Source organism: Leptonychotes weddellii, chromosome 5 (genome assembly GCF_054177405.1).
Source record: "Leptonychotes weddellii isolate Sample4059 chromosome 5, ASM5417740v2, whole genome shotgun sequence".
Lineage (NCBI taxonomy): Eukaryota > Metazoa > Chordata > Mammalia > Carnivora > Phocidae > Leptonychotes > Leptonychotes weddellii.
In genome coordinates, this window is record NC_138373.1 from 117,330,527 (window position 1) to 117,342,723 (window position 12,197).

At 42.1% G+C, this 12,197-nt stretch overlaps 1 protein-coding gene across 34 annotated transcripts in view; it reads right to left on the bottom strand.

Annotated features, from left to right (window-relative positions):
* Nucleotides 1–12,197, bottom strand: part of LOC115940598 (uncharacterized) — a 404,464-nt gene that overhangs the window by 259,852 nt on the left and 132,415 nt on the right. For 3 of the 34 annotated variants that reach the window (XR_014145797.1, XR_014145786.1, XM_081822072.1), the window contains one exon: nt 7,433–7,531. The exons of 25 other annotated variants lie outside the window; for them this stretch is intronic. Coding sequence is in view for 3 of the 9 variants with exons in the window: in XM_081822072.1 (XP_081678198.1) it covers nt 7,530–7,531 (2 nt within the window). In the remaining 6 variants the exon portion in view is untranslated. Of the gene's footprint in view, nt 1–1,514; nt 4,692–5,625; nt 7,532–12,197 lie in introns of those variants that run through there. 6 more of the 34 variants (XR_014145799.1, XM_081822071.1, XR_014145772.1 and 3 more) reach the window with 5 other exon arrangements.

Sequence of the window (12,197 nt, forward strand, 5' to 3'; positions counted from 1 at the left end):
AATTATTCATGTAGAATTTTCCAAGGACTTAAAAATTTTAAACGAATGAGGTTCATCAAAGAAGATAAATAAGTAGAAATTTTTCTCTAAACTTTCTATGAATTTTTTCTAAATTTAGATTAAAAAAACCTTAGTCCCAATCAAAATACTAATAGTAAACTTTTTGTTACATGTCAAAAGTGTATGAAACTTCATGTGGAAATGGATGAATTGGCAGAGGCATTCTGAAAAACAGGAGACATGATAGTATTACCTTTACCAGACAGTAAATATATCATAAAATACTGTAATAAACTATTTTGGAACAGGTAAATGAATAATAGAAGATTACCAAAACATAATAAAAAATTAAGAAATAGGCCTACAAAACAAAATTGAATGTTTGATAAAAGTAACAATTCAAATGAGTAGAAAAAAAGATGGATTAATCAAAAATCTTGGGGTAGCTGGATAGCTGTCAGAGTCGTGTACTGATACATAACAAACTACCCTAAAACTAATAGCTAAAACATCACCATTTTATCATATCTTGTGACTCTGGGGGTCAGGAATTTGAGTAGGATTTGGCTGGGTGACTGTTTTTTTTTTTAAAGATTTTATTTATTTGTCCGAGAGACAGAGGGAGAGAGAGAGAGCACAAGCAGGGGGAGCAGCAGAGGGAGAAGCAGGCTCCCCCTGAGCAAGGAGCCTGATGCAGGATTCGATGCGGGACTCAATCCCAGGATCCTGGGATCATGACCTGAGCTGAAGGCAGGCACTTAACTGACTGAGCCACCCAGGCGTCCTGGCTGGGTGACGATTTCGCTGCACACAGCCATGACTATGTCACTCAGTGGTTCTCTCTAGAGGGTCTGGCACCGCGGCAGAGATAACTAAAAGACTGGGCTCCTCTTGGCTGGCGGCTCTCTCTCAGGTAGCCTCAGGGCCTCTCTAAACAACCACTTCCTCAGGGCGGTCAATCCTCCGACACAACAACTTACAGCTTCAAGAAACCGAGGTAGAAATGATCACTGTCATCAAATGCTAAGCCCAGAACCACCAAGCATCACTTCTGCTGTACCCAACTGGCCAATCACGAAGCCAGATCAAATTCGAGAGGAGGAGAAAGAGAATCCACCTCTCACTGGAAACACTGCCCCCACATTTGTGGATGTCTTTAATCTTCTCTATTAGCTAGCTAAAACCCAAAAAACAACAAAACTATATACTACCGGGGTGCCTGGGTGGCTCAGTCGGTTAAGCGGCTGACTTCGGCTCAGGTCATGATCCCAAGGTCCTGGGATCGAGCCCCGCATCGGGCTCCCCGCTCAGCGGGAAGCCTGCTTCTCCCTCTCCCACTCCCCCTACTTGTGTTCCCTCTCTCCTGTCTCTCTCTCTGTCAGATAAATAAATAAAATCTTTAAAAAAAAAAAAACAAAAAAACTATATACTACCCTCACTCCTCACATCAAAATAAATCCAGAGAAACCAAAAAGATTTAAATGGAAAAGAGTAAACCAATCACTAAAAGGAACTGGACGAAATTGTAATAGTAATTTATTGGGAAAGGTCTTTCATCGCATTAAAGGAATCCCAAATATTTGCCAAATTTGACTTTTTATAAAATTATTAAACTTCTCAGCAGCAAAAAAAAGAAAAACACCATCAGAAAATTCAAAAGACACAGGACGAACTTCTGTTTCTGTCTGTGATAGAGTAAATGGTATTGAACTATCACTCCCCAAATAAACCATTGTCTTCAGACATTGGACCATAGGCATCCCAGAACTGTAATCCCTGCAAAACAAATGAAGTGAGATCTACAGTTGCCCTGGCTTTCTGCTTGGGCCCCTCTTCTAGGCTGTGGCAAAGGGTGAGTATGCCCAGATAGAGCACAGTCTTCTTAGTGAGTTGAAAAGACAAAAATTGGAATTGGCAGGGGCTAAGGAAGAATTTGTAGAACAGAGTACTGGGAAAAAAAAAAAAACAAACAACCTAGAGAACTAGAGCTCCATAAATCTGTATGGGGAAACCTGTGAGCTCTTAGCTGAACTCTTAGGTTATGTGTAAAGAGACTGAAATTCCACAAGGACAGACAAACACTGAGAGTTAGCAAATAAAAACAGAGAATGCCCAGTTAAATTTGAATTTCAGATAATTAACAAATAAGTTTGTAGATGTCCCAAGTATACTTTATCTGGCAACCCTAACTACTGCGGAAGAAACTGAACAATTATCAGAGCTCGCACTTGGCTGGGAGATGTTCAAGTTCTAATTAACCTAGGTGGAGAGGCAGAGGGGACATCTAGAGAATTCAGTCAAGACTCCAGAATATTCACTCCTTAAGGACAACTACCTTGGAATATAGGTCAACCTAGATCCATTCTAACAAAGCTTAGAGAAGCTATATGAGATCACCAAGGTAATATATGTAGATAAACAAAAGAGAAGACGCCCGCAGACTGAGTCATGGATTTTCCAGTGTTAAAAAGTCTAGGTATAAAGATGGAATCAGTGAAGGAAAATAAGAAGTGACTAGTGAGGTGTGAAGGAAACCAAGAGTAGGCAGTATCCCAGAAGTTAAGTGAAGAAGGTGCATCAGGGAGACGAATGAGAATAACTCTGCCAAATGCTGATCACTGAATTAAACCATGTAAAAGTCATTGGTCAAGTTGGTAAGAGCAGGTCCGATGGGGGCGCCTGGGTGGCTCAGTCTGTTAAGCGTCGGCCTTCACCTCAGGTCATGATCCCAGGGTTCCGGGATCGAGCCCTGCATCGGGCTCCCTGCTCAGCAGGGAGCCTGCTTCTCCCTCTCCCCCTCCGCCTGCTTGTGTTCCCTCTCTCGCTATGTCTCTGTCTGTCAAATAAATAAATTAAAAAAAAAATCTTTAAAAAAAAAAAGAGCCAGTCCAATGAAGTCACGGGGTCAAAAGCCTGACTGCTTTGGGTTATTCAAGACAGAAAGGGTAGAAAGGAATCAGAGAGAGCAGGTACAGACACCTCTTTTGAGAAATTTTACTGCTAAAGTAACAGAGAAATGGGACAGTAGCTGTAGGACATGGGACCAAGAAAGTTTTTCTTTTTTAAGAGGAGAAATATAATGCTATCGGAGAAGGAAAGAAATCGACAGGAGTGATGTCTCTGCATATGTGGGAAAGGGACTGGAGGGGCCGGCCTTAGACAGGTGCGTGGATTCATCTCAGGTAAGGGAAGGAAGGCAGCGTATGCACGGCAGGTCCTGCTACAGGGTAACTGTGTAGCCAGGCGCTGAAGAAATTCTCTCGTGAGTGCTTCAGTTTTCGTAAGGAAGGGGGAAAGAAGGGATCATTTGAGGGCAAGGATGGAGGAGGAAGCTTGTTAGGGTAAAGTGGAGAGAGCTGTGTAGGAAAGCTGGATGGTGAATGGAGCTGGCAAATCTAGTGAGATCGCCAGGCAGCATTAGGCCCATTTGATGTTCATAATTACGAATTTAAAATGGAGCTAATAGCAGGGTAGAGTGCTTTCTTTCAACCACAAACTAGGAGGAGTAGGTAGAGAGTTAGATTTAATCAGGGTTGTGTTTTTCCAAGTTTATGTGAGAGAGAAGCAAAGGAATTGAGGGTCTATGCACAGAAATGATGATGGTGGTTGTCACAGACTTTAAGAGGGGAGGGGATGGGTGTGAGGGCGGTGAAGGCCAGGGAACATGTACCAGGATCAACTGACTAGAAATCCCGATGAGGTCAGAGAATTGTTAAAGTTGAACTTTAGAGGAAGTGAACTGGAATGATGAGAAGTGGGGATATTAAATTCAGATAATAAATAAGTGGCAATTATTGGTAATAATAAGATTCACGAAGTGATTGTGGGAGTGAGCGGCTGAGGTAGGGTAAAGGACAATATCCGTGGAGAAAAAACTCAGAGGAACTGAGCAGTCAGACTACTGGAAGAATCATCTTTGTTTATAATCAAACTAGCAAGAATTTAGACAGAAGTGTTGGCGAGAACAACTCTGAGCTGTGAAACGAAGACTTGATTTGATCGATTTCTTTTGATTGATAGGATGACAATATAAGTACTCTAGGCCAAGATAATTGATGTGTTGACAAAGACCCAGCCAGCCCAACACATTCTGACAAGATGTTCTCAATTCCAGCTGGTCCTCAGAGGACTTCTGATTTATGCTGCAGTAAGAAGTAAAGGTTAATTTATCTGAGACTAGCCCCTGGAAGCCCTCCCAGAATGAGGGAGGCTTCCTGCAGGGCGGGACTGTTTGGCAAGCATCCTGAGAGGGAACTGGGCTGGAGGAGCAGGCTCAGAGGCCAAGGTTCCATACATCGGAAACCTGCAACCGCGAGACTTGTGCCTGAGCTCCTGTTCACGCCAGGGAGGGTCTGGTATGGCTGGAAACATGAATGCTGAGAAGGCATGACCGGAGAAGTCCAAGGCTGGGACTCATCATGCCCATCAGGCCCGCGTCATGCCACAGCTGATGCTGATCTTCCTCGCATGCAGCTTATTAGCTCAGAGTTTAGACTGCAGTCTCGGTAGATCACTTTGCACTGTCTTAGAGAGCAGCGGGCAAAGGAGGGACTGCACGCCTGCTCTTCCTGCTTCTGTAAGTTCCTCTGAATAAATGCTATTCCAGGTCCAGTGTGTGCGGTGTGAAGTCATTCTTCCTGTGCATGCCCTATCAGCAACCATTATCAAACTCCCCTCTTTCTTCTTCCTAGCTTTGTATTTCAAAAACAAAAAGAAAGAAAAATATCATGTATTATGATGAGCTGTTTTGTAAGGGTTTGAAGAACTGGACCGGGAATTCCAGTAGAAGAAGGAAACACAAAGCACTTAAAGCAATGTCAGTACCACCCATGGGTTGCTAGGACAGGGAGGGCAGGTATAAATTTCCCCAAGCATCCCAAAGCATACTCCAAAGTCATGGCAGACGTCAAGGGACTTTGTTCTGTTGATTCATTCCCAGAAGGATTTTTGCACAATACTCCAGAGAACCATGTGGTTAGTTGTAGTTAGCACCAAACATCCTCTTACATGCCTTCTGTGATAAGGAATGCGTTGATCATCATACTCAAAGAGGATGGATCCCGAGCATCAAACACTAGCTGGGGGCCAGTGCAACATATCTGAAATTTTTACTCAAAACAACAACAACAGGAGTGCCTGGCTGGCCCAGATGGTAGAGCATAGGACTCTTGATCTCAGAGTTGTAAATTCAAGCCCACGATGTGTGGAGAGATTACTTAAAAGGAAAATCTTTAAAAAACAACAACAACAAAAAATTTTTTTGAAGAGCTACTGGCTTCCCCAATAAATCCATAGATCAATAGGATCTAACACCCTTTTGCTTCTACTTCATTGCCACCAGTCACAAATTAGAGGTCTTGGGTCAATTACTGTTGATATTTAAAGCTGAATATAATTCATTCCCTAGTTTTGTAATGCTTAATTCCACTCTGAAACTGAGCTATTATGAGATTACCGACAAAAAGGAAATACTGTAGTGTAGCACAATATTATGGATTTTAAAGTCAAACAGATGTGAACTTGTATCAAATTACTGTCTCTTTGACCTTAAGTAAGTTTCACGATATTCCCAAACCTTAGTCTCCCTTCTACAAAAGAAGAAAATAATACTAACAGCCTTGAGGGTGATTTTGATCTATCATGAAAATTTAATATTATTTGTAAATCAACTAGTACGGATTCTAGAACAGCCTTAGTTCCCAATTGAGGGTAACTATTTTTATAAATATTTGAGTTACAAACACTCAACTCACGCTAGGTCATGTGCAATTTTCTTATGCTAAGGGTAGACTTATTCACTCACTATCGTTAGCCAAAAAAAAAAAAAAAAAGAGAGAGAGAGAAAGAAAATTCAGGCAGCTGCTTCCACGTGGATTTCTGATCATGTGAGTCACTGTTAAAAACCTTGGCTGTCCTGACCAAAACTTTAATGGCTTTGCGAGCTGTTCCAGAAATGGGTCACAGGATTTTTTCCCCCCTCTTTTAGTGGGAAAATGGATGGGGCTTTAATCTGTGAGTGCTGCAATTTGTTAGCCTTGCTATTTCTTACAAACTTATGACCTTCTAGAAGGAAGCAACTTGTAATCACCATTACACTCCTGTGTACAAGGAGGTGCCACTAAACTGTAAGGATTGTGTCCCTAGCCAATTACCTTAGTTCCAAAATAAAGGACAGCGGTTATCACTATGTTTTACTCAAAGCCAAAAAACTCTAAAGCCACGGAGAAGGCATCACCACTGCTGGAGAGGCTCTCTTGAACCAGAAAAAAAAAGAGGTAGAAATATCCTAACTTCTCCCTTTTGCCTACCTTCCATTCTCCTACCACTTCCTTCTCTTGGCCCTATTCAGTAGAGCCACCTGACAAGATAGCCTGACAGAGGCTGCAGGGGTCAGGCCCTTGTACTATATACCAGGGCTTAGGGGCAGGGGCAGGGGCAGCAATTAATCTGACAACCAGCAGGAAAACAACCCATAGTTTGTTTTTTCGGTTCCTTAGAAAGGCCAAGCTCTTTCCAATGTCAAGATATCTATATACTCTGTGGCCTCTGCCTATACTTCTTTCCCCACCACTGTTCACCTGGCTGCCTCTTTCTCGTTCATTAGGTCCCAGCTTAAATATCATTTTCTTAAGGAGGTTTTCCCTGATTATCAATCTAGAGTAGGTCTCCCCTGTTACTCTTTCTTTAAAATCCTCTCTTCTGGGGCGCCTGGGTGGCTCAGTCGTTAAGCGTCTGCCTTCGGCTCAGGTCGTGATCCCAGAGTCCTGGGATCGAGCCCCGCGTCGAGCCCCGCGTCGAGCCCCGCGTCGAGCCCCGCGTCGAGCCCCGCGTCGAGCCCCGCGTCGAGCCCCGCATCGAGCCCCGCATCGGGTTCCCTGCTCAGCGGGAAGCCTGCTTCTCCCTCTCCCACTCCCCCTGTTTGTATTCCTGCTCTCGCTATCTCTCTCTCTGTCAAATAAATAAATAAAATCTTAAAAAAAAAATAAAATCCTCTCTTCTTACCAACCTTTATAATTATATCCATACCTGTGTAATTATCTGTTTAATATCTACCCACTCAGGGGCAAGACAGACCTGTTTTGCTTCCTGTTGCATTGCTAGAATCTAGCACAATGGCTAGCATATAGTCAGCACTCAGGAAGAAAAGTATTATTACCTATTATTTTTAATAATAATCAAATACTCAGCCCTTCCTGCCTGGGAAGGGAAGTCGGTCCGCAGTCGGAGGGATCCGTCTGTCCGGGTTTTCCCGAGTGCCGCGGGTCCCCTTTAGAAAAGCAATGGGAGTTCGTGGGAGGAGCGGGAGTGTAACTCCTGGAAGCAGCAGCTGAGGAGCCCCTGGCAGCGGATTCCTCCCGAGGGCCGGCGTGACGGAGTATACAGTGGAGTTGCCGGTTGATCAATGCATCATGTTACAAAATCATGCATGGTTGCTCTGTGTAGTATCCTCAACCAAACCTGCTCCACCAGCCACCAGATGATTAGAACATCTGTTCAATCTTCCTGATTTGTTATTCATCTCAGAAACTTCCTAAAGGAAAGGAAAAGAGCTTCTAACACAATCGTTTAATAAACCATAGAGTTGGATCGATAAGGAAAATAATCCACCTGAATTCTTGAGATAAAAGGTTATCATTTAAAAAATTATTCCATGCTCATTAAGAACAGAACAGCTTTTTATTCCTGATAGTTTGTATAAATTCCAGCTAACAGTCCATCATACCAAATATGAAAACATTGGGTTTTAGCAACAATTCTATTTAAAAGAAATGATCTGTATACCGTTACCAGACGTTGTATGTTATCATCGTGAAATGTGAACACAAATATGTATGTAAAATAGAAAAAGGTAAAAAAAAAAAAAAAGTAATAATAATCAAATACTCAGATGGCAGTTATCAGCCTTTTCTGGAGTATATGGCAATTGCTTTCTGATGCTACTATTTTTTCCTTCCTAATATTTAGTTAACACAAGTTGTATGTTTCAGTTCCATGAATATTTTTTAAACATTGCCTAGAATACCAAATTTCTACATAGTGAGGCTTCAAAGCCATTAAGGAAAGTCGATACATCCCTTGAACTGTCAAAACAAAAACTATGTTGGCAAACTTGGAATAAACAAATTCTTTTCATCAAATGATCTGTAACTGAAAAGAGAAAAATGTGTAGAGAAGAGCAATTTATCATCTGCAAAATCTGTTTATGTTTCACACATTCCTGGTTTGGATCTTTGGATTTTTGTTCTTTAAAACTATTGAATGATACATTTTCCTTGACACTTCCTGGGACATCTTCATTACTTTTCTTCTACAATGTATTTTTTTTCCTCAATAAAATTCAGCTCCCTTTTGTTTCTTAGCATTTTATTCTGCTAGCTTCATGCGCAGTAGAGGAATACCCCATCCTTTGTAGATCAAATAAACCTGGATTCTACATAAGGAAGGGCTGTTTTGTCCCAGAGACTTTGTCTCTAAGGTTCCCAGGCTTTGTAACTCCAGGCTTCCAGACTCCATCTGCCACACTCTCTCCATGTTATCAGATGCAGGAAAAAATGCCTGCCAGCTCAGGAAGTGAGGAGTTAGGAAGCTCAACAGGTGGGGGCGGGGGGAGCACTAAGGTAACCATCTTGGGGCAAGCAGCATGTATGGAGCTAAAGAGTCCACTTAGAGGTTCTATTTCGCTGTCACTCTAAGATTTAGTCATCAAACATTTATTGAATGCTACTGTGCATGAGGCATTATGCTAAAGCTAGAGATTCAATTACAAATAAGCCATGGTTCCTGTTCTCAAGGAGCTCACTGCAAAGACAGGCAAGCAACAAAAATGCATCATTCATTGTCGAGTGCTCTGAGAAAGGTAAACACAAAATACTGGGAAAAGGTCCTTAACCTAATCTTGCTCAAGTGTTAAGTGGGACTGCTACAGTAAAGTTTTCCTGAAGAAAGTAATGCTTGAGCTGAAAAATGGAATTTTGGGGGGAGTAGGAATTGCCCCAACAAAGAGTGGAAGAATATTCTAGAAAAAGAGAAACAGTATGGGCAGAAGTCCATAGCACTGTGTTCTGGGGTAGTTATAATTAATTTAGGGCCAGGGCCAGGAGAGAGAAGGGAGTGGGAGATGAAGTGAAGAGGTAAGCACAGGTCCAGGTGTTGACATCCTTTCCATCAGGTGTGAACCTGTTCTTTATGATCAGGTCCTTCTGAATTAACTCTGGCTAAGAGGAATGGATGACACAGTGGAAACTTGGGTTTGAAACTTGGTCCTGTCACTAGGTTGTGACCTTGGGCAAACTTACTCAGCCTCTCTACCGTCAGTTTGTTCACCAATGGAATGCAGATAAGAAGATATGCTCTAAAGGATTATCATTATGTTAAAAATAATATAATATGCATAGTATCCAGTACATTTCATGCTATCATGTTAAACCTTAACTATTATAGAATAAACTGCTGTAATCAAGAACATCCATGCAAAACCTTGAGTCACATAGTTAAGTGAACGTGAAGTAGACTCTGGGTTTGTCTCTAGTTGGAACACGAAGTAGACTCTGGGTTTGTTGTTAGTTGCCAGAGAGCCAGTTAGCCTGCCTGGACTTGTTTGGATACTTTTGTTTAGTCTCTGGCTCTTTTATTTTAATGGTGTAACATATGTATTTCACAATTCGGTGTTATTTCACTACCTAATAAATGAGCTGTTTGGAAATAAATTATTATGTCCTCAGACTCATTTCATTTTCTTCACGCCACAGAATTTTTGAGGTAAAAGAGGCTGTACAACTCATCTGTGGAACAAAGAACCATGTTGGAGTAGAAACATGGGCTCACAGCAAGCAAACTAAATATCCATCAGCAGGGGAATAAAATACTGTGCAGCAGCTAGAAGGAATGAGAGCTCTTTATGTACTAGCATAGCTAGAGCTGCAAGACCCATTGTTAAATGAAAAAGCAAGCTGTAAAAAGATATTTGGAGAGGGCGCCTGGGTGGCTCAGTTGGTTAAGCGACTGCCTTCGGCTCAGGTCATGATCCTGGAGTCCCGGGATCGAGTCCCGCATCGGGCTCCCTGCTCGGCAGGGAGTCTGCTTCTCCCTCTCCCACTCCCCGTTTGTGTTCCCTCTCTCGCTGTGTTTTTCTTTGTCAAATAAATAAATAAAATCTTTAAAAAAAATTAAAAAAAAAGATATTTGGAGAATGATACCATCATTTTCTGTAGAAAAATACACACACATATAAATAATATTATATGCTTTCTATGGTTGTATGCATAGTGTATAAATGCACAGAAAAACTCTGGAAAGATACACACTCAAATGCTAAGAGTGGTTATATATGGTGACATGAGAAGGTTTGTCGGGGTGGAGCAGGGTGGGGTTGGGGAGGGATGATGGTCTAAGGAGACAAGAGTCTTTTCATTTAATTTTTTTTTTAAGTGATGCTCTTATTATTTCTGTAATTCAAAATGTTTTCAAAACAAATGGAGAAAGAGCAAGGGCTTTGAGGCTGGATGAAACTGACTCAAATCCTGGCTCAGCAATTTGTAATTCTATGACTGGGGGAAGACTTGGCCCCTTTGTCTCAGTTTCTTCATCAACAAAATGTCTTACAGCTTTTTGTAAAGGCTGGAAGTAAAACTCCTGGTACATTACAAGTACTCCCTGTGTTAGTTTTCTTTCCCCTATTCTTAATCCCCCAGGGTTTTTCCTCCCTTCCCTCTCCTCTCCCTCCCTTCCCCTCCCCTCCTTCCCTTTCCTTCCTCCCTCCCTCCCTCCCTTCCTTCCTTCCCAGATTAGGCAACCAAATACAAAGTAATTAAGTCACTTCCTCAAGATCACATGGTTAATGTTGGTTAATGAGAGCAAGGGCTGTGACTTGAGTCTCCTATATCATAATAAATCAGCATTAACTCTACTGGGCAGTTGGATAACCATGTGTGATGTAGTTGCTTCTGCTAGTGGTTCCAGTTTTCAGATCCCATGTGCAGATTTGAAATGCAAAGCATCATATTCCAAGCTTGGGCAGCTGTTGAACCAGCCCAACCAATGAAGTCCAGATAAGGAGTGCTGGATAAACCTGCAAGATTATTTCTGCCATGTCTCTTCTTTTGGCTGTGCTAACTATCAAGGAGGTTTAGCAGTAAATATCAAGGACATAGGTACAAGGAGAACATTGGTACCAGGCAAAGACTCTGTTAACAGGAAAGGGAAAAGGAGCAAAAATGGACATCTGACATTCTTTCTGGCTACCTAGAATCTGAATCCTCTCCCTATGTTTGGGAAATTCTTCTATTTTGTGAGGCAGAGATTACTACCCACTATATTAGTTAAAAATGACAGATGTTTTCCCAGTTGCCCCTGCAATTCGGGTTCAGTCAGGTGGCTTAGGTTCTAGCAATCGGAAGACCTTCCTTATCAGGGTCCACTTTCCTTAGAACGATTGGGGATTAGTCCCAGCCTATGGAGAGTTACCTACTTTTATCACTAAAAGCCCTGAATTTTAATTTTATATGAAATTAATTTTAACGGCCATAGACTCCAGGTGGGCTTGTGGCTGTTAGTATCTTGCTGAGTCCAAAACAAAGGGGATTTTGTTTTCTGAAGCCATTGCATAGGAGCAAGACATTTTATCAGATTCTCTAGACCAGGGAACTATGCAATGGCACTCTATGCAGTTCAATAGTCTGACCCAGATGGTCCAACCAAGATGAAATCACACCATAATTGGTTGTACTTCCCACTCCAGGAAAGAGGGTATATTCCTCAGGAAACTCCAAGAACTGATTGGGCCCCCTCCCCCGCCCCCGGTTAATTTTCTGGGAAGAATCAACGGCTAAGTGGATATTTTCATATTCCTCTCCTCCACTTTTGGCCCTTTTATGCTTTGTAACTGCTATTGTCCAACGTGCCTCAAGACTCTGCTTCGTAGAGTAGGGCATGAGAATTTATTTCAATGTTTACATGGGACTCCAAGCTAGCTTTCTGCATCCTAGTCATTAATAAGCATCCAACCACTTGTAACACTCTAGAACTGAGTTGCTTCTTTCTATCCTGCAGGGAAAAGAAGACACATAGTTCTCAGATACCTCTGAGGCAACACTTCAGATCCTGTCAGCCACATCCCACTCTTGTTTCAGTACCAGCAGCTCTATATGGGTTCCTGCTGACAGTGTCTCACCTCAGGCTGCACCTGTGTGCCTCTCATC